A 26,633-nucleotide genomic window follows, 5' to 3' on the forward strand; every position below is an offset into this window, starting at 1 on the left:
GTAAACACAATCTATCTAAGCTGATGCCACCATTCTTTCACAATAGGGCAGTGCCATAATGTATATCTGGTTGATTCCTTGCTATGCAAACATCTAGGAAATTTGCCATCTATGAACCCTCTGTCTTTCAATGTAGCTCCAAGGGGCAGTGCTCCTATCATTATTCTCCATAAGAACCCCTTAGCTTTAAGGTTAATAGTTATGCTCCAAATACTCTGAATCTTATCGACCCACCACTACATTAACTTACTCTGAGACCCCATACCTTGTTGCACTTAATTGATATGTCCACTTGTACAGTACAGACCATATAATGATATTTGGTATTGGCTGTCCACCAATCAACCTGTGAGTGTGGGAGTGACCAATCCTTGAACCTATAACTTGTGTATAAAAGTACAAAGAAGATGCCAACGTATCTTGTAAGGTATTCCAAGATGGTATCTACTTTTAGCAAAAGAAGAAATGAAAGTTCCCTGAGAGTCTAGCACTTACACAATAGAAAAAACTCCCTTTTCAAAAAATATATCTACTAGCAGAACCCAAATGTAATGCAAGTGGATGTTTCCATGAAAGTGCACTTTGCCAAGTTGAATCAACCCCCCCATACACTAGGACCAAGGCAGAATGCTTTTGAATTTACTTTGAATATTTAATCATTAGATGTAAGATTTCACACTATTTAATTGATTTGTGCATTGTGATGGGGAATTCGGGCCTTTCACATGTGTTTGGTCAAATACATGTGTGCATGGCATGAAGTATCAATGTTGGTCCTATTTCCATCTATTTATATGTGTCATATATGTTGACATTGATGCAAATCATGGGTTGTTTTGGATCTCAGTGGCCTTCTATGGAGCAATCGTCTTTTGTGGGTCTTCACATTTTGTTGAAATATTTTTATGGATTTATTGTTAGTATTAATTTTAAGCTATATTTGTATAAAGAACGAGGAGACAATTATAAAAAGAAGGTAGCCTATGGACTTGAGGACCTTTTTATTCTTGAAATAAGCTCTTGGAGAGTTTTATCTCACGTCTATGCCTTTGTAAGAGAGAAGGAGAGAGTCCACCTAAATCACATGGTATGCCTTTAATAGACACGAGGTGATCGCACACATAAAATAATACACTATAAGCACATTCCAATGAAATCTGGCATTTCCAGTGACTTTGGTCAAAATTGTTGAAGATAGTAAGGTGGCCATCATTAACGTTATAGAGGTCTCTCGCAAGCATTGACACACCCCCCTTCTTGATGGAAACTCCATACTCAAAATATATCGATGAAGATGCTTCAAGATTGTTGGCATTAGAAATGTCAGAGGTCTTGTAAGGTCTATAAGGCAACATGGTATAACCAGTAAGGTCTAGTGGAAAAAATAAACTTTAATCACCATGCAAACACCTAATCAAGTAGTGAGCAAATTTTTATTGTGATTAGTCAAATTTTCCTAGTTTTAAGACAAGGGTAATACTAAGGTTGGTCCAAATTCCATCTAAACCAAAACCAAGCAAAGAACATGCCTTAGGTTATGACCCTAATCTCCACACATTATCACTTTTGTGAAACCATCTCTTGCTATTATCTAGCCTCATAAATGAAGCTACTAAGTGATTTATTTACTTATAATGTTGAGAACTTCCATTGTTACTTCCTATGAACCTTAAAATAATATTCAAAATCATTGCAAGAGGAGGTCATCAAAATCATACACTAGATTGGACTCAGTGTCACTAGTGCATCCTCCTCTCCTCACAATTTGATTCTAGTATATATGCCTCCTTTGGTGTACAAGGCAATGGTCTAAGTGCATTCTCACTATGATATGGCATGCATACTATAGGTAAGTGATCTAAGTATCTACCACAAGCGAATAAGCTATCAATGACCAACCACGCTCTAAAAAGGACAAGGAGTCGATAACATTACTTCATAGAATAATGGTATAAGTGCATAAGATTTTGCCCTCCTCCCCTACTCTACAAGATCTTCCTATGCATTCCTTACTCGATAGAGTCCCACTTACTCATCATGTTATTTGTGGGGTGTCTCCTACCATGGACCACAAGGGTCCTATCCCATAGTGCCTAAAATAAGTTCTACAGTTCCACCATATGTAGGACATTGCGGATAACATGTGATGCTCATAGTGAAAACATACTGCAAGGGGATGAAAATGTTGGTAGAATATGTCCACAAAGGTGGCTCCACAACATCACTTCCTTAATGTTGTGTAAAGATATCGTGAGTGGGTTTGGAAAGGAGGAATACTTAGCTACCCTTGATAGTACCAAACTAGACAATTTGGGTCCAAGATAGGGTCACTCATATTAGTCCATAAAAAGTCCATTCTCAAGGCCTATAGAAACAGCAAAGTCATACTTTCATTCTCTAATTTTCGTATATGCTCTTTCTCATCACCTTTTTTAATTTTTATTGTTATTTGGATATGTGAATAGGTGCTATATTGTTGTACATGGTGCAAGATATATTGTCATGGGTTAGCTTTTTCTAATAGGCTCCCTCTTGATATAGACATGAAATTTGTCGAAGAGTGAAACGTCAACAATCTAAATAACAAAGATAAAACTTTAAAGAAATGTTATGAACCTTGCCCTCCGTTTTCCTTGTAGTTGAGTTGACAAATAACCCTGTAAGTTTTCACAAATGAAATTATGATCAAGAAAGTTAACGAACATAACAAACAAAATAAAATCACAAAGAAATCATAATTAGCAAACATAACTTAATGGTTTACTAGACTATTAAGATGGAAGAAAAAATAGGCTGAGAGAAGAAGAAGAAGGATGAAGCAGATATGAAAAAAATAAGTGATGTTGTAAGAGAGGTGGGAAACGAAGATAACTAAGTTCAAATTGTGGAGAAAGTCTTCAATCAGACTAGCTCTTAATACAATGGTTATCTATGTTTTGGATTATCTACAAAGATAAGTAGCCTTGAGCTTTTAATAATCATTTAGGTATCCATTTTGGGGTAACCTATAGTTTGGACATCCTCTCTGTACCAATTATTATGTTGAGGCCTTCTTTGATTGGTTGGTTGAGATGATATAGAAGGAGAAATCTTAGGAACCCATTTCAAGGTAGATTATCTACAAAGATAAGTAGCCTTGAGCTTTTAATAATCATTTAGGTATCCATTTTGGGGTAACCTATAGTTTGGACATCCTCTCTGCACCAATTATTATGTTGAGGCCTTCTTTGATTGGTTGGTTGAGATGATATAGAAGGAGAAATCTTAGGAACCCATTTCAAGGTAGATTTGGGTTGCCACTTTTTAACCCATTGTATCTATTGGTCCTTTTGACATGGAGGTGTTAGGCGTGTGGAGGGAAAATAATCAAGAGTTCTTTGAACAATGGATGATGAAGTGGAGGTGTTAGGCGTGTGGAGGGAAAATAATCAAGAGTTCTTTGAACAATGGACGATGAAGTGGAGGTGGTTTCTTTATATTTGATTGATGTGAAGCTTCGTGCTCATTGTTTTGCAACTTTCAACAAGAGTGAGAGATGGTAAGTTATTGAAACAATCTATCCTATGCAAAATATCACGAGGGAGGCCAAACAGACTAAATGTGCTAGAGACTATTTCAGAATGCAGTGAGGGAAAACCTGACTCTGCAGAAGAAGGAGGGAACAACCTATTCTCACAGATGTTTGATGGAGGAGAATATACTCTTCATGATTCACCAAATCTTATTCTAGACTCATATAGTAAAATGAAGTCGGACAAAATTGAGCATCGAGGTATGTGGCTCAAATATCCGTATTTCTCTCTACAAAAGTCACATGATCCCCAATTGGCACCTCGCTAAGAGGAAATCCCAGACTATGGAAAGATCTAAAAGATTGGATGGAAGGTAGAATACATGCCGACCCTCCAATTGACAAAGGAATACCTTTTCCTCTTGATGAGAAGGATGTAGACATGGAGGAAGGAAGAGGCAATGTACCCAAACTCGTCCTCCATATTCTAGTTAACTAAATGGGAAAGTATTATGAGAGAGATGACACAAATGCAACACTTCCAATGGTACAAAAGGGTTATCAAGCTCTTGCCATCCTAGATGGAGGAGCTAGAGTGATTATCATGACAAAACAATGTTTGGGAAAAATGAGGAAAGCTAGCCTTAGAGCAAATGAATCTCATTGTAAAGATGGTTGATGGTACCATGTCATGACCTATGGGAGTTCTGCAAACCTTGAAAATGAAATTCTTCTCTTTTTTACCCGAACCAGACATGTGGATTTGTACAATGCGATTCTCAAAAGGCCTTTTATGAGATGGAGGAGCTAGAGTGAGTATCATGACAAAACAATGTTTGGGAAAAATGAGGAAAGCTAGCCTTAGAGCAAACGAATCTCATTGTAAAGATGGTTGATGGTACCATGTCATGACCTATGGGAGTTCTGCAAAACTTGAAAATGTGATTCTTCTCTTTTTTGCCCGAACCAAACATGTGGATTTGTACAATGCGATTCTCAAAAGGCCTTTTATGAGAAGTGTCGAATTGGTACATGATTAGGCCACACATATCCATGTGATCTTGCAATTACCATCACCCATCAATGGGATGGATGTAAAGATTCATTAGGCACATAGGGTATTCTTAAAGATTCATCTTCTTGTATGCTATATATATCAAAACCTTATATAAGTTGTTGATTGTCTTTGAATGGACAAACAAATGCCAATGGGCATACGATTAATTGAAGAAGGCATTAGTGAGCACAACCATCTTGAGATCCCCCAACTAGGATCTAATTTTCCATGTGCATGTATCTCAGGAAATATTCTGGAGCCTAAGCTCTGGAGCTAAATCCAAGCCCAAGAATACCTAGCAAAGAAAGGTGCTCAAATGATGGCTATCCTCAACTCCCAAGACCAAGCCACAAACAAAGAAGAATGGTTCTATGGTTAAAGTGTGTAACTATGTAACTGTCTGGAATGTGCAATGCAATCTCAAAGCTCAAATCAAAACCCTAGACCACCTACGACCACATCATGTTTATTTAATGACAAGTGAAGAGAAATAAGGAATATTATGTCAATATTGCAAGATATGACAAAATAATATGCTCATTTATAATATTTTGCACATCTTCAATCGATTAATAATGTTTCCACAACAAAACAAAGCATTGTCATACATCATGCAAGCATCAATTTGATATCATAAAAAGGTGAATTAAAACATCTTATCTTGGCAAACTCCGTGTTAGACAGTCTCCATGTCAATGTAAATATCTTTCCATCTTCACTGTATTCTAGCAAACAAACCTCACGACCCTCTATGTGCAAACAAAAAACTCTCACTTCCCTCTTTCTCTTCTCAAGCTCCTTGTGCCTCTAAAATTTATCAATGCTCCTCTCTCACCTCACTCTCGTCACCCATTCTTATGTGTGCTAGGCGACTGCTACTCCTCCTTGTGTGACAATAGCCACCTAGATCTTTGCTTTGTGTATGTGGAAATAGCTCGGCGTATTGTGCTTGATATAGCCCTCTTGTGAAGACCTATGCCTATCTATGTGCAAGAAGTAGCCAAAGCACCCCAGTCAACTATGGGCATCCTGATTGTGATATCCTGATTGTGATGTGCTTGCATTACATGCAAGGCTTTGTTTATGTGTTACGCAATGTTAATGACTTCTTTCTCTTCCATGAAATGTGCTAGCTGTGCTCATGTTGCGCCAAGGTGGTTAAACCCCCTCCTCTCGTGTAAGGTATTGCTGCACTAGCTGCAAGCAACTCCTACTGTCCTTGCTCAGTCACCCTCATGGGCTTTTGTATGTGCAAATAATCAAGCGACCACAGAACAGAATAGGGAAACTCTTTCCCTATTGCACCACATAGAAGAGAATAGGGAAACTCTCCACCCGACCACCGGATATAGGAACCGTAGCCGACTAAAATAGCCCTGGCTATCCACACATGTCCAGACTCCCCTGAACCGCCCTCCCACCTAGTTCTACCCCTGTCCTAACACATTACCACATGGCTTCCAAGTTTGTTTTCTTTAACAACCCCATTACTTTAGTGGGTGAACAAGCCTTGCACCATGGAACACATCACCAAATAGTTTCTCATTCTTTTGAAATTTGATTTTTGCATTACTATGTAAAAGGGATCCATGCATGTCCATGCTAAAATCACCTTTCCCTAGAATTGAAATGGTGAACCCCCTCTCTAGGAGTGGAAGATGATCTTCCCAATTCTCCATTATTCCATAACAAAATAATGGAGTGAAGATATTGTCCACTTCTTGGCCAATGGATTTCTTATTGGTTGTCCCACATTAAGAAGGATTGAACCAAATGCCTCATTAGGAAGATGGACCACTATCAATTGATAATGGAAATGCTTTACAAGAATGGTAAAGTCAACATTGTGAGGAAATGTGTTTGACATAAAGATATATTCATGAAGTTTGACTTTGTTTTATTGTTCTTGAGCAAGCCCATTTTGGCATAAGGGATGGCACTTTGTCAAGGACATGATATCCCCCACAAGGTCCTCTAGATTGGTGGGATATGGTGGCCTACCTTGGGGAGTGCACTACTAAGAAACCCTATATATCACGTGCATTTAAGGGGTATTTAAAAAACCCCTTCCCTGTGAATTTTTCATGAATAAAATGACCCCTTTTTCTTTATGGACTTACGGGTTTAATCATGTAAAAACCCCTTTTATAAATGTAGTTCTATAAATTTACCTTAAAATTTTGAATTAAAAATCCCCTTCATTTGAACTCACGTGCTATACTTACATATTTTTAGGTGAACCCCCCGAATGGCCTACATTACTCTTTGAAGATGCAACTCAGTTTGTCAAACACTATGATGATGAATGCCGAAGGTTCACCATGGTCCAAGAGAAGGATTAAATGCCCCTAATCATTGTAATTTGGAAATAACCCTTTGAAAAATAGGGCTTATATTTTATGGATCTTGTTAGCCGCCCAACCAAGGGAACCCATACACGATTCATAGTTGCCATCGATTACTTCACAAAGTGGGCTGAGGCCAAAGCTATACAAAATATTCATGCACGACCTAATGCCAAATTCTTATATAAGAATGTGATTACTTGTTTTGGTTGCCCATTATAAATAGTGAGTGATTGTGATACACATTTTACAAGCAAAGTGGTGGAGTTCTTGCTCAAAAATTCCTTGTGGTGCACATAAAGTCAACACCTTATTACCCACAAGGGAACATCCAAGATGAAAGCATAAACAAGACATCGTGCACCATTCTCACTAAGATGATAGAGGCTTCATTCCTACTGCACCACATAAAAGTGGCTGTCATAGCATATCTTTTTTAGCGTACATGTGGGTTGTCAATATTCAATCATGGCAATGTAACACTTAGTTCTAAGTCTTTGAATTGCAACAAGGCATAACCTCAAGGGGAAACCTCTCTCACAAAGAGGTTAATTGCCTTAGAGAAAATAATCAAGCTGTAAGATTCCTCCCCAATCTTCGAGGTATACTGGAGTAAGAATCTTCCTTTCTGATCTTATAATTATTCCCTCTAAAATAAAAGAAAGTTTCTGTTTAAAAAAAGGAAGACCCTTTCCCTAGAGAATACTCTCAGGAGTCCCACCTGTTTTAAGGATTTAGAACAATGAGTTTAGAAGTGAGAATCGGTGTTTTGGATACCAAGGTTTTGGTTTTCATTCGAGTACGGCCCAAAAGAAGTTCTTTATCTCTTGGGGAGTATAAGAAGTTATCCCCCAGATATTGTGACCCTTATATCTGAATTCAATGAAAGTAGGTGACTTAGCCTACAAGCTTCTTTTATCTCCTCATCTCAAAATTCTTAATGCCTTCTATCGAAAAATATGTCAAACACAAATCATGGAAAGACGATAAAACTTCAGTGGCAAGTTACCGTTGGCTTCTAGGTTACGCTAGCTCCTTCCTTTATATAAGTCATAACTTTTACTTGTCGCTCACTGTAATCTTACTCCCATCAATCTCCTTTCTTTCTTAATCTCCTTCATGGCTTGGCAACAAGAACTAGTTTTATCCATGATGATGACGCAAGAGAATCTGTGAAGAAAGACTTTATAGAACAGTATGAGCGCTCACTTTTTCCTCACCTAGGAACTTCTGTAGCGCAGACCAAATGGCGGACCTATCAAAACATAACTAGGGTAACACCCTGGGGTCAGCAGCACTTTCGTAACAATGTCCGCTTGGCCATGGTTATTGAAGCCTTGGGTTTGGGTCCCCGATACTACTGCGTCATGAGATCAAGACATCTTGGATTTTCTGAGCGGGTCTTCTTACTGGCGTGTTTTCTTCCTCATGAGAAGATATGCCTTTACCCCGTTTTTGGCTTACCTCTCAGAGGTCCTTTTGTTAGATCACCTCATAAATGCATAGGATCCTCTGTCAAACCCATTGAGCCTTTAAGTAATCCTCCCAAAGACAATGACGCTTAAACTTTTGGGGATGGCCACATCTCTGTTGTGACAGAATGCTAGTCTACCCACATGCCCAACCAAGTGCCAAATGCCAGCTCCCATGTGCCAGCTACCATATAAAAAGAGTTATCTTCACAGACGACAACTATCCCATAGCCACTTCCAGAAATCTGAGAGAGTGGAGCGAGAGGTTGTGGCTAGTGTCCTATGCTTCCTGTTGGAGTTCCCTCCTCCACCTATGACATCTAATTATGTCGCCAAAGTCTGTGTCTCTAGCCACCTTGGTGAGTGGAGGGTTGATGTGCCACTCATGTGCCTGAAAACCAATCACCCTCACCTTGCATCCCCTGATCCTCTAAAAGGGGGTCTCTACTCTCTCTAGTCTACCATGAAGCCGAACAGGGAAGGTGAGTAAGGCAGAGATCTTATCTATGTTTTGAACTGCCAGGGGTATATCGTGCTTGGTAAACACTCCTAGCCACTACGAGGGAGGAGGGTCCGATATTGGGGCCAGCCACTTCGACAGAATGGAGGAGTCAATGTCAAGACTAAGTCTATCTCTGCCCCGGGCCCCTCTCCGGGGTCTCTAGGGGTTCCTATCTAAATGTAAGAGAATCGCCAAGTGACCTATCAGGGCCTGTGCTCAAAGCTCCCCAAGCATGATATGTGTGGGTGAGCCCCAAGCATGTGACCACTAGGTAGACAAACCATGGGGTTCCAGATTAGAGACTGTCGAAGCCGCTTCTCAAAAGCTGCTAGTGCAGACTGCTGAAGGGCCAGCCTGAGGATCCAAAGCATGCAAGAGACTGGCTTCAAATATGTCCATCTCATGCTTTGAGGCGGCCAAGGGACTCCCAAGATTGGGGCACGGGCAGAGATGTCAGAGAAGAAGACCTCTAACAATCAACTTACCCAACAAGGCATGACTTTGAATGGAGGGGTCAATGATGCCGAGGCCCCCTCTGCGTCGTCGAGTGAATGATCAATCTCTAGGTCACCTTGGCTCGGGCAGGTCTCTTGTTAGTGCCAGCCCACAAAAAGTTTGGATCAAATGTTGAACTTGACCATACAAGCCTAAGACAAAGACCAAACAAGAGGTGACATACCACATGGTGGCTAGGAGAATGTGGTTTGCCACCACCACAACCCAGCTAGCTAAGGAAAGCCTGGCAGAGCCCCGATAACGGAAGATTCTTCCAAATCCTCAAAAGAAGAGGAGCTAGCTGCATCTCTAAGAAGATGTCAATGTCAACCTAGCATCCAAGGTAACAAACTGGAGTGCCCCTTGGGACCCACTCAAAATCCTCAACTAGACACAAAGTCGGGTAGGCGTGATGAGCCAACCCAAAATCCACACGACTTGTGCCAGTTGGTCTATGCTCTAGATGTATGATAGAAAATCTCAATCACCTTGGCGAATCTATGATAGGTATGTTGCCGTGTCATCAGCAAACTTGGAGTCAAATAGCTCCTCCTATACGTGGATGGGAAGATGCAATCCCTGAAGCTTGGTCTCCTAGATAGGCAGAGAGAAAACTACTCATAGCCTTGGCAACAAATATGGAGAGAGAAGGTGCTAGAGGGCACCCCTACCAAACCAAGTGAGAAAGCAAAAATATGTCACCTCTAGCTCCTTGCATAAGAATCTAGCAAAAGGTGAAGATGTTGTCCAGAATACTCTGATCTTAAATGAACCCGGTCTGCGTACCATGAATTAAGTCAAGGAGAAAGGGGTGTAGTCTCCCTAGGTGATGGCCTTTGGCCAAAATTTTGTAGGTCGTTCCCCCCTAGGAGGGTGATAGGTCACCCACCATTCCCGAATCTCCAATCTGTCACCACCCTCCTTGGGAATCAAGTGAATCAATCCCTTAGACAACCTCTCTCTGGCATGGCTCCCGTAACATTATCTCGTTGAAGGCAGCATGGAGGCCACCTTCTATGAGATCCTAGTGATGTAGAAATAAGGAGATCGGAAGCCCATCCTCTCCTGGGAATTTACCCCTAGGTAATGTTGTCATACCCTCTGCCAGCTCCTCAGATGTGAAGGGGATCAAGAGAAAAGTATAGAGAGCGTGTGGGACCACCTCTCTCGTATGCCACCAAACCCACTCACACACATCCAACACCTATGAGGAAATGGGGACACTCGTGGAGAAGAATGCTGAAGAAATCTGTTGCAATGGTTCGCACACCTAAGGGGGGTCTATAACAATGGATCTGTCCTAGCATTGCAAACTGTAGATACCCTCTCTCTACCTATGTGGGCTTGTAATCTCAAAGAACTGTCGAGTGACCCTGTCTCCCGCCTGCGTCCAAAAAGAGGCTCTCGCATGGTATCTGTACTCCACCTATCGCTCCTCTATGGATCTGAGGTGTGGCTAGCCACTTGCCTCTCAATCCACGGGCTATCTAATGCACTCTCTTGAAGCTATTGTAGAAAAGTAAGATCCCTACAAATGCTCCTCTCGTGCTCTCGGAAGCAAGCACCTGCCTCCTATAATAGATTGATAATCTCTCCAAGGCCTGCATCCACCTCAGCTACTCCTAAGTGAAAATCTAGCCTCTCCCAAATCCCCTCTATCCTATTGCAAATCTTAGGGTACTAGATGAGGCTATCTGGGATCCAAGTGCTCAGATGTTTGTCCTACCTGTAGGGGTCATCTAGGGAGAGAATAATTGGTGTGTGATTAGAGAAAGTAGTGCCAGCCAAAATACCAATCATGCCATGACACGACCACAAGCCCACTCGTCTACATAGAACCGATCTAATTTGGATAGGTTAGGACATGTACTTCTCCTATTGGATCTGAAAAAACATAGACTCCCAAGACTACATCCAAAATCCGGAAGATACTAAGGGTCCTCCTGTCCCTTGGGAGCCAAAATCAACTCCTCCCAAGCCAAGTACTCCATACCTAATACTGTAGCTATGCCATCTCTGAGTCTGTCCTCTGTCGACTCTATAGCATGTTGAAATCCCCACCCATACACCACAAATTTGCCTGTATAGTAGGGACAAACAAATTGTACTCCAAAAGGTGGCTCTGCTTACTGTAGCATTTGGTACGTATACATTTAGGAAGCACACACAATCCTCTCCAATCCTCATGATCATCACCCCATTGAGCTCGTCTAGTGACAATGGTGCCTGAGTCGCGGGCAATAGCTGCTCTCACTAACGGAAATGCACGCTCCACCTTGTGTCCTGGAGGGGCCAAAAGAGTGGGACCAAAAGGTGTGACTCTTGCCTTGCAAGATCTTCCTGCCGTTAGTGGTAGATGGTGCTTCTAAATGAAGAGAATGTCAAATGGTCCACTAACTGGTGCTCTATGGAGCTCCTCTCTAAGGACACCATGCCTCTGAAAGCATTGTGCCTCCCCCCCCCAAACCCTGGATGTTCCATGAAATAATCTGCATAACTATAGTGGGGGAAGTGGAACTATCTAAACTACCCTATGCTCGAAGAGTCTTGGGTGTGGGTTTTGATGGAGAGTAATCACTCTCGATCCTCGGGCAGATGGGCACTGATCCTGACCTCCATGTATAGCCACTCTGTTTGAGCCCTAGAGTATGCATACTCTAGACTCCACTTGTCATAGTACATGTATCTATAGGAGGGGGGAAGTGGCACAGCAAAATGGTGTGTGGCACTGCCTCCAGGGAACCAATGCAGATACGAAGGGATGGAATCCTGGTTGTCCATGGTGCAAGAAATGAAGCAATGGTGGGGGGGATTCCATCACTCTTCTAAGATAGCACCACCTATCACACGGGGAGGAGAGTTCCTAAGACCTAGAAAAAACAGACTATCATAGGAAAGCCTGAGATGCTAGCCAAAGGATTGGACACTAGCGAATTGAAGCCGTGCTACTACTTGGCAAAGAAGGCTTGGGTTGTATGTAGTGCAACGGGGCTCAACTAACTTTGTCTGAAGCTGCAGGTGAATCGAACTCAACCTGAAAGTAGCCACGCCCCAAGGGATGAATGTCAATAGCTTGCCTATAATAGATCCCTACATTGTCTACACACCAGGCGGCTACCCATGATCTTGTATACTAGGGTGGAGGCGTCTAAAGAAGCGACTATCGTAGGCAAGGAGCTAGAGATCTTCTTTTGAAAAGGAGAGGTAAGGGATGGCAGCCTTGGTTGGGGATAACATAGCAGCTACCATGGAGTCCTCTCCTAGGGGTTCAAGACCAAAAGATGCCACATTGATTAAAAAAACTGTGAGAAGCACCTGACCAGGAAGACATGAGAGAGGATAGGGCGGGGGGCGCGGGGGCGCGGGGGGTGTGGACTGGGTGGGGAACGAGGCGACGCAGCGAGGTGGACTATCGAAGGAGGCTAGGGGTTGAGGCAGGGAAGGAACAAGGTGGCGGGGAGGGGGAGGGGCAGCTAAACGAGAGAGGGAGTCGGGGGTGGATGAGAACGGGGAGGAGGAGGGGCGGAGGGCGCTGGTGGGCAAGAAGCGAAGGAGGGGCCTGACGTGGCGAAGGAGGGGAGAGGGGGGGCGCAAGAGGACATGAGGGCGCTGGTGGCAGGAAGCAAAGGAGGGGCCTGATGCGGCAAAGGAGGAGGGGGGGCGGGGGGTTGGGTTTGCTCGAGAGGCGAGGGGGGGCGGGAGGCGGGAAGCGAAGGGGGGGGGTTGCGCACTGCGCTGAGTGGGGTTGTGCGCTGAGCAAGGGGGGGCTGGCAGAGGGAGGCGAAGAAGGGGGGGTTGTGCAAGGGTGATGATGGGGGGAGTTGTACATAGGCGAAGAAGAGGGGAGCGGGGCAAGGGGTGCAAAGGGCTAGGCGATGGGGGGGCACGAGAATAGGGCTATACAAGGGGAACTACAGGTGTGTATGGGGGAAAGCGGGAGCTCCAACACCATGACTTGGTCCCAATTCCAATATGGAACGGGTATTTATCTTTTTTGTAAGACAACATTGGAACATATAAAGTGGCCTTACCTTGAGCTTCCTATTAGATAAGGAAAGGCTAAGGACTTTATGTACTTACTTGCTTAAGATTAGTAATAATGGCAACTATTTTTTAAGTTTGGTTAGCTTACTGTGAAAACTAGTCACATGTATATATGTCATTTTTTTACACTAAGCAATACACATTCATTCCCTTGCAATAGCATACTTGTGAGTTCTTCTCTTCTCTAGTCTTGCGTGCTTGTGCTCTATTGGATCCTTGCATGCTAGATGAATGCTTGCTCTTGAATAGGTTTGATTGTAGGTTTTTCTCTTTCATTAGTTTCTTCCTTATCCACCTTTTGTGAGAGAGAATCATTTGTTGAAGGAATTGCCTCCATCTAGACATAGAGAGCTCTACTTCACCCCCTTATTAGCAAGGAGCATTCCGATGAGACAATGGGGTGAGGATGAACTAGTGCGCACCCACATCAGAAAATACCATTATGGCTTAAATACAAGACCTAATGACACATGATTCGACAAAGGCTATGCTAAGCTCTTGACTTGAAGAGAGAGAGAGAGAGAGAGAGAGAGAGAGAGAGAGAGAGAGATGGAGCCTTGCAGCATGGCACCAAGTATCTAGCTTGCTAGCACAAGTTCTACAAAATCAACTTTCCTAAAATAACCATTAAAAAATACGAATATGGTTTTAGCCTTCAATCTTATTTGTTTTCTTATAATTACTCCTAAATTACCATATCAATCTTAATTAATTATTTGACAGCAACATATTTTTTAATATGTGGTATCTATTCACCCATTTTTATCTTGAATATTAATTAGCACTTTTGGTAAGGTACCTCCATGTGGCCCTCCTACCCTACTCTTCAGCCTCCTCCTAGTTTCGCGGGTGCAATACTAGTACTTTTCAAGCTTGGGTTCACGCTTGGAAAACTACTTTTTGTTGAATGGCCTAGTCGCAAGTAGAACAGGGCAACGCACGGGTCACCTACTTGTTCACTTTAATAAAGAATCCAAGCTTTCTTTTTTTCTTTTGTCCACTGGTGGCTCGACTCTATTGTTCTTACCCTTCAACCTTTTTCAATGGAACTCGAGCAATTTCCATCGTTTAAAAAATAAAAAATTATGAATACATTACGTTTTTTTTAAACCAAAAAAATGCTTATTTTTTCCCTGATTGAACATAAAGGGTCACCGCCAAGAGATTTGATGACCTCCATCATCATCAAGGAGATGTGATTTTGATAATTTAAAGACCTGAGTAGAGCTGATTCTGATGAGCAATCAAAGTATTGATTCTAATCAGAAGCTGATGGGGAGTTTGCTAGCATTAGGTCTCACATGTGCCACCTAGATATCACACAACCTAAGCAGCTTGAGATTTATCAAAAGCTCAACCTTGCACACGTCAAATAAGCACACTAGCAACAAGTTGTGAAGAAGAATTCAATTGTGGAGGCTTCCAAGAGTGACAGAGGAAACTAGTCAGCCTTGGTCATATGCTTATGGTCTTGCAAATTTGTGAGCATGCGGGTGGGTGCATTGGTGGCATGCACGGGGCAGGGCAGGGCAAGGTGTGCATGTGTGTGCGCGCGCACGCGCGCATGTGTGTGTGTGTGTGTGTGTGTGTGTGTGTGAGAGAGAGAGAGAGAGAGAAACAAACAAACAAAGAGCTATATTTTGATCAGAAGAAAATTTGTACTTCTAGGAAAACAATTCATTTCTTTATAATGTAAAGAATTTAGTAATTAATTTAGTTCTTATTAAAATGTTTCGAATTGAATGTATATATAGATACCATCAATGTGTACTTTATTTCTATTCCAAGTCAAAACCACTTCAAGAGCATAGAGGTTTTTCAATGCTGAGCTCTGCTGAGTTGTGTGCAGAGCTCATCTAAATTCTGTCTACAGAGTTGTCTTGTACAGAGCTGATCTGAAAATTCCATCTTTTGAGTTGTCGTATGTCCTGAGCTAATCGGAGGATTTTGTGTACTGATTTGTCATGTGCTGCTCCCCCTGGCCATGACGGGTTAGAATGGTCTTGAGGATGACCATTCTGCATATCAGGGCTCCCTACCCCATCCAAGCCATTGACTTCACTTTAACACCGACCCACTGCAGGGTGGAAAGTTAAATTCAATGCACATGCCTCTTCAACATCAAAAAACAACACATCGAGTGTAAAGGTCAAGATGTGCTATTACAAAAACATCTTAATATCACTGCAGCATATGTCAAGAAATTGACTCCAAAAGATTCAAGAATTGTTTTTGGATGACAAGTTTGAAAATGGCTCAAGCGCATTAGGCAAATGGATGCTGCATATTAATGCACTACAAAAACAGACAGCTGGAGCTTTCCTTAACATTTGCATTGAAGAGAAAGCAGAGGTAATGCCTAAATTGTATGCAAATGATTAAGCATTTACTGCAAAATTACTTGGAAGACAGCATCAAGGCGCTTAGGTTTGGTAACAGCTTAAATTCACTTGTCTTAAACCAACCGAATTTCAGAGAGCATGCTAGTACTTGATATTACTTTGAAGTCTATTGTATTCTGTTGTTACTTCAACGCCAACAATATGTGTTATACCAAGAACTCGGTTGCAAAAGGACTAATCATGCACTCCACATGGCAGAAAATGTAAATTTTCACCCTTTTTTAGAAGATAGCATTATCATGTGTCTAGTGGGTGTAGGCTAGAGGGTATTGAGCGTAGGTCATCACCTCGGGAAGTAAAACCCTTAAACACTAGGTTACACAGCCATGGACTAAATATCACCCTTCAATAGATACAAGACCAATAAAGTCATCACAAATTATCTTGTCAATCATGTGAGAATACGATGATGAATCAATCAGAATGCACTTGCACTTAGTACAACTTAGCCTATTATAAAATCACACTTGCACAAGCTTGTCAACAAAGATCTTCTGATTTTATTAGCACTTGCACTTACTATGCCTTTAGTACACCTTAGCCTATTATAAAATCACCCTTGCACAAGCTTGTCAACAAAGATCTTCTGATTTCATTTACAAGAGTTAGATCTGTGTAGAAATAATACAGTTTGGGACTTCAGATACATCCACCTTACCTTCCCATCAATATATCAATATAAAAGCAGAAATGTTTATGTGAAACTTCGCAAATGGTTTCGATTGTCGCTAACCTGTGGGTGTCTATATGTAGTTTAAACAATAAGACGCATTCGTCATTTTGTATGTGTGATAATGAGAGCAATTAATGCTAGTGGATCTAGCACTATTTTATTTCATCATTTTCCCAGCAGGTGTGAGGTTCGAATTCACAGCGTATAAGGGTGGTACTGAGCTAAATACTCGGCAAGAGACAGATGAAGCATTATTTTGAGATCCGATGTAAAAATTCAAGAGAAAGAGGTTTCCAATTCATACTATGGACTCTCATTGAACACCATTTCCTGTTTGATTGAAATCCAGAATTAGATATGCTACATAGGGCTCCCCCACATCAAAATAAAGCCAACCCAGAAGTGATTTGACCCGCAAACCCCCCCCCCCCCCCCCCCCCCAAAAAAAAGCCTGCGAAAAAACAAAAAAAGTTGTGAGAATGTCAATGTACGTACCTTGTCACAAATTGGGCAACTGTCACTCCTTTCCATCCACTCCAGAATACAGCCAAGGTGGAAATGATGCTCACATACTGTATCTATTCTTGGGTTTTCTGCATCATACTCTGCCAAAAGCAACGAATGCCAAATAAGCAACCGTTTTAAGTTGCAAATTCCCGTAATTAGCTCAACCAGCTCCAAATTGAAGGTTTTGATGCTATTTTATGCTGGTTGGAAGTAAGAAAATACAGGCTAGTAGCCTTCTTACAGCAACTCAGCTCATGGTTGTGTCCCCTATCAAAAGCTAAATGATAAGCTGCAGACAAAGAATTTACCTTCGAGACAAATGGGGCAATTGTCTTCGTCCTCTGGTAGAATTGTGATAGACTCTATACTCCCAACGCCCTTAGGCTTCTTGTAAAGGACGGGGAGGGCTTGAATGGTGTCCTTTTCCCTGTGTAGATCTTGATCTTTGGTCTGATTAGAACCAAGCAGCCCAGCTTGTCCATCTGCACCTCCAATGCAACTAAGGCTTTCAGAACCTCCCTCAGCACTGCATATGTTTGTCTCGAGACCTGAGAGACCCTGATCATGTTGTTGGACGTTTGGAGACACACGCTCTGTCTCTGGAAACACGACTCCTGCAGATGTGATATCCAGAAGTCCTGCTGATTGAGGAATTGATGCACTATGCAAAGATGATGCAGCGTCACGTTTGCCGGAGAATGGATGAACAACAGCACACTGCAACCGCGTCAAAATAGTTAGCAACTGGGCAAGTGGACCACCTTCATCATCGCCCAACTTAAAAACAAAATGTTGGTTCTGGCTTTTGGCCACAGTAATCCACCTAACAAAAAATATTCAGCTCTCTCCCCAATTCCAGAAAGCATTTTGGTCGCTTCAGATTTCCAAGTTGGTGCACCTCCTCTGCCGTCTTGACTGTTCCTGTTCCCCTCTGCTGGAGAGCTGGTGTCTCCCCTCTGGAACCCCCATTTCAGGTTTCAGGTTTGGTATAGGTAAAGTGACTTTTCTCACCCAGTTTAAACACAAAGTACCAACTTAGACAGAAAATGTTGGTTCTAGCTTAGCCATTGTAATCCACCTAACAGTGATTCTTGAGCTCTCAAGAACAAGCGGGGTATAATCAGGTCGTGACTCAGACTCTGAGTGACCACCGGATCAACTCCATTTTTCACCCATTACCCAATCATTTATCCATTCCTTTGTTCTTTGCCTCCTTGTTTTTAAATTTCCCCAAAGGTTCATTAAAAGGGATGACTTTCTCATCTTCTACGCTGATCTCTCAAGTCTCGGCAGTTGAAGTTCGACAGCTGGAGCTCCCCCTCTCCCTGCACAGCAGCATTTCCCTCTCATGATCCCCAAGCGCATCCCTCTCTCACACAGCCCCTCCTAGGCCCATGCATGTATCTCCTCCCCTACCGCCTGTTTGGGCTGCCGCCTCTCATTTCCTGCTCACCCCTCCTTTGATTTTTGCTATCCCCGCCTCTGCCCCTCCTGTCCACACCAAATCACCACCCTTCCACCTCTCCCCAACCTCCTCCTTTCGCCACCTTTGGATCTTCATTGCATATATCATAATTTGGCAATACACAATACATTAGGTCTTCTCCCTTCTATTGTGTCTTGCAAAGTAGATTATCATTAATCTCTCATGTGCTTAGCATTAATCACAATTCACCATCCACACGCATGTCACACTTCAAGGACCACTGCAAAGCTTCATAGTATACCATGTTCTAGGAATTTATGCATATCATAACGCACCAAGGGGAACATGCTTGAGCAAAAGGCTATGATTCAAGCCTTAGAGAAACGGCTACCTCTTTAGGATTCCTTGTCACCCAAACCCCCCGTCCCTCTCTCGCCAACTCTCACCGATACCCCTTTCCTCTCCCTCAGCTAGCTCCATTGGGGAGTTAACACAGCAGTCTCTTGCTTTACATGACTTACAACAGGTACGAGAGTTCAAGCTTTGGACGCAAGCAGCAACCAACTCGCGCTGTCGCACGGAGGAACAAAGATGACATGTGGAGCACAAGCGTTTCCTTGCAGCTCTAGACACAAGGGCGGTACTGGCAGCTTCCTCGACTCACCTTCATGAGAAGGTGAATTTTAGTAAGTATAATGGTAAACTCGATCCCACATCTTTGTACTCATGGATTCATCAGTTTGAGGCTTACTTTGCTGTTAGTAGGAAATCAGATGTGAAAAAAGTTATTAGCTAGCTGCTACATAGAAGAGGAAGAAGCTATATCTTGGTGGACACATTGGGCCCAAGCCAATTTCCAATTTGGGATTGCTGCTTCTGAATGGGACCAATTTATCACTAACCTCAAGAAGCAGTTTCTACCGCCTCACTATCTAGAGCAGCTCGAGGTGCCAAAACGAGCAACCAATCCTCCAATTTGCCAATAAGGTTTCTCACCTGGCTTTACTGTTGCAAAAATCTCAAGACAACAAGAAAGAGCTATTCCTCTATGGTTTGGAGACACAAATCCAATGGGATGTGTGTATGTTTGAACCACCGACCTTCGAACGGACACTAGCGCTCACGCAAAGTACCGAGATGAAGCACAACGGTGGCAAGCCCAAGACTTCCCAGCCATAGAGCCCAACGCAATTCCTGTTGGAGAACAAGCCTTATCCAAGTACAAAGTACAAAGGCATGTGAACCCACCCTTGTAAAAGAGACCAAATAAAAGCATAAAGTAGAAAGGCTATAAGTCAAAGAGCATCTACCTTTTGTATAAATCAAGAAACTGTTTTAGGAGCTACCTACATCTAGGGGAGGTGGAGAGAATCATGGGCACCTAATCCTCTCATTAGCAAAAAGTAAGCTGTATTGGCAGCTAAGAAGATTCTTGGGACAAGCTCTTCGAGACTCAGGCAAGAAACTCCAAAGTTAATCGAATAGAGTTCTATGGACTCACAATGCAACCACATGAGAGCTATGATGCTCGTGTGAACATAAAGTCAATGCCTAAAGAGCACTACGGAAACCTCATCACCACACTGAAGACCTACCCAATCTCACCTTGGAAAAGATCATAGCCTCCTTCAAGGAAGAAGAATGGAAGCTCAGGAACAGAGAAGCAGGAGACAAACAGCCCCTTCACAAAGAAGAATTTAAAAATGCTCGATATGTGGCAAGTACAACCATGCTGAGACGGATTGTTATAAAAAGAATCTTGTAAGCACTGTGGTAAAAATAACCACCATGAAAAGGATTGTCATCACAAAAAGGCACAAGATAATGTTTCACATATGTAAGATGTATCCTGCAAAGAAGATGCAAACTTTGCAGAGTGCGTAAACTCTTGGGCCTTTTAAAGGCCTCAACAAATGTAATGGCTTGACTACCAACAACTCTACTCCAAGGGCAGTACTTGACACAATTTCCAATGAAACTATGTCATACACATAGATTAATCCAAATGAAGTGTGTACTAGGATAACCCTTGAGGAGAAGTGTTGGAGAACAAGCCTAATCCAAGTACAAAGGTGAACCCACTCTTGTAAAAGAGACCAAATAAAAGCATAAAGTAAAAAGGCCAAAAGTCAAAGAGCATGTACCTTTGCCTAAATCAAGGAGGTGATTCACGAGCTACCTAGCGTCTAGGGGAGGTGGAGAGAATCATGGACACCTAATCCGCATTAGCGAAAAGTAAGTTGTATTAGCAACTAAGAAGATTCTTATATTGACCTATTTAATGGTACCATTCTCAATGTTAAATATACAAGCATTTTCTATCATTTTGTATTACTGTTTCAGGGAGTTGTGGACACCCCCTTCATTGATGTATACCATTTTATACCCCCAATATGGTACAGGATGGAGCTAGCTAGGTTGCATATCATGATTGTATACTCCATGCATATAGCTTTGCATTCTCCTAGTAGTAGAGCTCCATCCCCTCCCCCACTCATTGTACTTATTGCACACCCAGATTCAGCTTTTTAGTTCAGTACTTTGTCATTTTGTTGGGATGACAGAGGATACCCCACACAGGTACACTGATTTGTCTCATAGGCCAAGTTCAGTCTTTTGGAAGACGTTAATACAATCTCTCTCTCTCTCTCTCTCTCTCTCTCTCTCTCTCTCTCTCTCCTAAACATGCCATAATGTTTCTATTCAAGCCACCATAGATAGCTAGCTTCTCTCTGTCAGCACTAATAGCCAACAGCTCCTGTCAATGACAAGGGCCAGAACCAAACAGGGTCTTCCCGAAGAGACATCACGGGAGCCTCTGGCTCCAAAAGCTTGACTAATGCGCCAAAACTTACTCCAAACCAGAAAGCGCAAGCAGGCAAGACGAGTGGTACACTCAGCCAAGATGAGCAGAACCAATACAAGGAGGAGGGGCAATGCTTTTATTGTCATACAATAGGACATATTTCTAGGGCATGCCCTAAGAAACCCCCTGCCCAGACCACACCACCAGCCTCAATTGCGTCACTAGTGAGCTAGGCTCCCACACAAACCACCTAGGATGCCTCTAGTTCTTCACATTGCACGGTTGGCGCCACTGTCAGCCGGGAGCTCGAACATAAGTAGAGGGCACCCAAGACCAAGAGTATGAGTGCAATGAGTTACTCAAGACCTTTGGCTACATAGGTAGTCAGAGAGTTGTCGTCTTGTTTGACGACGACGACAGCACGGAGGATGTGATCACTGAATAGTAGGGGGGCGCTTCCCACTAACTTCGGTAGACAAACTAAGGGTTTTAGCACAGAATGACCACGAGCATCAAGATTGAGGCTCATGGTGCTATGTTAGTCATCCAGGATAGAATTTGTGCGTGATTTTAAGATTGCCCCTCTTATACATAATCTTAGGGATCCAATAATTTCACAAATTTCACCCCGATATTGACTGAGAAGAGCACACTTTTCGGATTTTCCGGAACGTGTCCAAAGCCCCAGTCATCATCAAGTGTGAACCATGCATCCTATCGTTAGCCATATGCAGGTTAAATGAGAACTGACAAAAGGCGCACAGGAGACATTGATCCATGTTTAGACTAGTGCTTCAAAGAAGTACCAAACCCTACATGACCGATTTCAGAAGATTTTCCTTCCGGACAATCTCCCTCGCAATGTCACATGCACGCCCGTGCCATGGCTAATCCTCAACATGAACAGCATTGATCCCTGATTTAGTCAGCATTTAGGTCATTAGCATCATCATCATTACCATCATCGATGTCATCAACATCGGCATCACCATTTACAGCATTGAGGGCATGGAGATCCAGTCGGGCAACCTCCATACAAGAGTCAGCTGCCAGCTTGGGCCTCTGGCAGCCAGTCAACCAGCATCTTGTTGAAGGTTGGCGCACGGGCAAGGTATTGTAGAAGGCATAGCATTTAATAAAGTATTATGGCATTATTCATGTTGAGGATTAGCCATGGCACGGGCCTGCACATGACATCCCCTCCTGCTAAACTTGATGACGGGGTGGACACTCTGTAATCCTTCCTCCTTGGACTACTCACCTTGACCTTCTACTTTAACTTTGATTTGTCTCAACACCTTTCACTTCTGATCTCCACTTCCAAGTCTTGTTGAAGAACTCAGCATCTGTTCCACTGATGCCCCCATGCTTGCTATCCCTCACCCTTAACACAGTGGTGGGTCACTTGCAAAGAATTGATCATGCCTATTGCTAGGCCTTTGGAACTGATCTGAGAGCTTAATGATGTTCTGGTTATGCGTACATGCCCTTAGGAAATGCTTCCTCTAGCTTCGCGTGTTGCAGACCACTCCATCTGCTACCTTGCTGCATTCTTATGCTGGAACTGTGATGCCAATGTTGCATGTATGGAAGCCTTGCTGTACTGATCCATAGCCCTAAGCCTGATTAAGAACAAGATATTGATTTAAACATATTAAGATAGAGGAGAGAGAAGAAGAAGAGAGATTGGTGTCAGGGTTTTCGTGTATTTAATATGGTACAAAAAGGTGGTTGAATGCTTGTACATAACTAACTTAGGCCCTTGGTCAGTCCCATAGGGGTGACCTTTGGCCCTACATGTCTCTTCTATTGGCTTAGGAGAATGATAATATGATGCATGAACTTGACTTAATGACGGAATTGTGACTTTATGCTTATATAGATGTTGAGGTGCTGGTCGACTAAATGCTATAGCTATCGGTCTGCCGCTGCTAGACATGAACAGCATTGATCCCTGATTTAAGTCAGCATTTAGGTCATTAGCATCAGTAGCATCATCATCATTACCATTATCAGTGTCATCAGCAATAGCAGCATCAGCATCGGCCTTAGCATCAACATCATCATCATCAACAGCATCACCATCAGCATTTACAGCATTGAGGGCATGGAGATCCAGTCGGGCAGCCTCCAAACAGGAGCCAGCAGCAGCCAACTTGGGCCTCTAGCAGGCAATCGGTCAGCATCTCGTTGAAGGTTGGCACATGGGCAAGGCATTGCGGAAGGCAAAGCATTTAATGAAGTATTTATGGAATTATTCATGTCCAGCAGCAGGCTGACAGCTATAGCATCTGGCCGACCAGCACCTCAACATCTATATAAGCATAAAGTCATAATTCAGTCATTAAGTCAAGTTCATCCTGTTAGAAGTCATCTCCTGTCTTTCTGTAGACACCAGGGCCTTTGTTGTGGGTGTGCCCGCCCTTGTAGGTGTTGCTCTCATTTTTCCTCACTCCCCGTATTTTTTCCCCCATTTTTCCCATTTTTTCTGTGGCTTGGGAGGCAACCCTGAGGTGGCAGGATGTCCTTGTCTGTAGCCGACTGCATCAGTCCTCTAAGTGCTGCTGGCCGACTGTATGTAGAGATGGCCGAGAGGCATGTGAAGATCCCTACACTCCCCATGTTCCCGGTGGACCCTCAGTTGGACGGGAACAACTACGGCATATGGAAGGTTATGATGGAATCTCTTCTAGAGTCTTACGACCTCACTGATTTCGTCGTTGTTGGGGTTCCACGGCCGGAAGTAGAGGAAGGAGAGTTACCATCGATCCGAAAGGACCAGGAGGCACAGGCACAGATGTGGGATCGTGTCAACGTCAGGGTCCGTTCGTTTATCTTCCTCAACTGCACACCGCAGGTAATCAATCATGTAAAGCATATCACGCTGGCCAGAGGTATATGGCAGCATTTGGCCTCTCTTTACAACAGGGTATCGCCCATGAAGAGGATTTTCTTGGAAGTACATATGCGGGTTATGAGCCCTGCAAAGTCGCTGGCGATGCAGGAGCATATTAACAAGTTGCAGGCTCTTCAACAGGAAGTTCTTCAGGCTAGGAAGGAGATATCGTCAGAGGACATGGCCATAACGTTGCTGTCGCATTTGCCCTCTCAGTACTCAGCATTTTACTCGTCTTTGATTACCAGTGGCAGGCTCAGCACCTTATCCTTCTTCACCGTTGGAAGCTGTTAGAAGTCATCTCCTATCTAGATTTATACACCAAGGCCTTTGTTGTGGGTGTGCCCGCCCTTATGAGGTGTTTTATCATTTTTCCCCACTCTCCTTTTTTTTTTTTCTTATTTTTCCCATTTTTCTGTGGCTTGGGAGGCAGCCCTGAGGCGGCTGGAGGACCCAGTAGCTAGCCGACTGCTCAGACATCAGTCGTGGAGTGTCTCACTGCTGGCCGACTGGATGTATGCAGTCGTGGGCCTCATGTGCTGCTAGCCGACTGCTGCTACAGTCGTGGAGGGCCTTTTCAGCAGGCTGACTGCCCATCTGGGGGCATATAAATAGGCCCCCAGCCCCATACCACTCAGTGTATCATACCGGGATTTTCTTGTGTATATCAGAGCAGAGTTACACGCCTACTTCTCTCTCTCTCTTGTGCTGTTTTTTTTGCATGCGTTTTTGCTCTCGTGTTCCCATATCTGGTCATCATCTCCGCTGCGTATTCTGACATGGTATCAGAGCCTAGGCTCTAGATAGGTCTTGGGATTTGTGTGAGCAAGAGGGGGATTGTTTTGTGGCTGATTGGTGGACTGTTTTGGACTGTTCGGGAAGAGGAGAAGCAAGAGGAAGGCGGACTGATTTGCTGGACAGCCACTTGCAGGTTTTAGTAGTTCTTTGTTCCCACCCACCCACCCTATTCACAGTACATCCTCGCAATGGCAGATCTGTTTGAGATGGCCGAGAGACATGTGAAGATCCCGACACTCCCCACGTTCCCGGTGGACCGTCAGTTGGACGGGAGCAACTACGGCATATGGAAGGTTATGATGGAATCTGTTCTGGAGTCCTACGACCTCGCTGATTTCGTCATTGTTGGGGTTCCACGGCCGGAAGTTGAGGAAGAGGAGTTACTGTCGACCCGAAAGGACCAGGAGGCTCAGACACAGATGTGGGATCGTGTCAACGCCAGGGTCCGTTCATTTATTTTCCTCAACTGCACACCACAGGTAATCAATCATGTAAAGCATATGACGCTAGCCAGAGGTATATGGCAACATCTGGCTTCTCTTTACAACAGGGTATCGCCCATGAAGATGATTTCCTTGGAAGTACAGATGCGGGTTATGAGCCCTGCAAAGTCGTCAACGATGCGGGAGCATATTAACAAGCTGCAGGCTCTTCAGCAGAAAGTTCTTCAGGCTGGGAAGGAGATATCGTCAGAGAACATAGCCATAACGTTGCTGTCGCACTTACCCTCTTCGTACTCAGCATTTTACTCGTCTTGATTACCAGTGGGGCTCAGCACCATCACGTGGGAGGAGCTTGTGCCCATGGTCCTGGACCAGGAGGAACGATTCACGAACCCTCCTCAGGGTGGAGGTTCGGAGGCATTAACTGGCCAACGGTCGAAAGGCCGTAACTCGGGCAAAGGGAAGGCTTCATCGGAGAAGTGTAATATGCGGAAGCTTCGGAGAAGGATCGGCACTTCAAAACTCAGAAATCAGCACTCTTTTCGCGACGGAATTAACGCACAAACTGAAAGACGATGTGCAGAAAATAGAGAGAGAAGGGGGAGATGGAGAAGGACACAGTATTGGGTCCCAATTACCCTCTGTAGGGCCCCCACCACGGATGGTGTATTTGCTTTATTAGAATGATGTAAATCTGAAACAAATACAAAGTACTTGACCTTTTCTTGGCTGGAAAACCTGCCCTTGACCTTCAGTCCTTCACCCCTTAGCTTTAGCAATGTTCTTGGCTGTCCTGGCCCTTGGTTGCTTGGAGCACTTGGTGAATTATGAGATGGATTCAATGAGATCTTGGCTGGGCTTTTATACCCCTCCCTTCATCCAGTCGGCCAGCTAATAAAAGCTCCATGACTGTGTTTATTCCAATAAAGTGTTTTCACACTATATTCCCTGCAGTCCAGCCTGCGCATGCTTCTGGGCAGCACCCTGGCTGCTGGACAGTCCACGCATGGGTGTGGGATTGCTCCCTACACCTGGCCGACTAGCTGGGTGGGGTAATAGACCTGTAGGCTGCCTGTCCAGCAGCTTGAAAGCTGGCCGACAGCCCCTTCCAGCCCATGCCATGGCTGGTGGGCATATCTTGGGCTCTCCTGGCCCCTTGGGGGTGGTTCTACACCTCCCCCATGCCCATACTAAGAATGCAAATGCAAATCCTTGCACTGGGGTAGCCCTATGGGCTGGCCCCATCTCTACATGCA

The 26,633-nt window shown here is 43.6% G+C and overlaps 1 protein-coding gene across 2 annotated transcripts in view; it reads right to left on the reverse strand.

Moving 5' to 3' along the window:
* Nucleotides 1-16,397: 16,397 nt before the first annotated feature.
* Nucleotides 16,398-26,633, reverse strand: part of LOC147639167 (uncharacterized) — a 47,109-nt gene continuing 36,873 nt past the window's right edge. For both annotated transcript variants that reach the window (XM_086787997.1, XM_086788001.1), the window contains 3 exons: nucleotides 17,317-17,725; nucleotides 16,997-17,106; nucleotides 16,398-16,831 (listed from right to left, as the gene is read on the reverse strand). In XM_086787997.1, the coding sequence (XP_086644123.1) occupies nucleotides 16,805-16,831; nucleotides 16,997-17,106; nucleotides 17,317-17,725 (546 nt within the window). In that variant the 3' untranslated portion in view covers nucleotides 16,398-16,804. The remainder of the gene's footprint in view (nucleotides 16,832-16,996; nucleotides 17,107-17,316; nucleotides 17,726-26,633) is intronic.

This window comes from Cibotium barometz, chromosome 4, assembly GCF_041138505.1.
Source record: "Cibotium barometz isolate CiBa-2024 chromosome 4, ASM4113850v1, whole genome shotgun sequence".
In the NCBI taxonomy this organism is placed as follows: domain Eukaryota; kingdom Viridiplantae; phylum Streptophyta; class Polypodiopsida; order Cyatheales; family Cibotiaceae; genus Cibotium; species Cibotium barometz.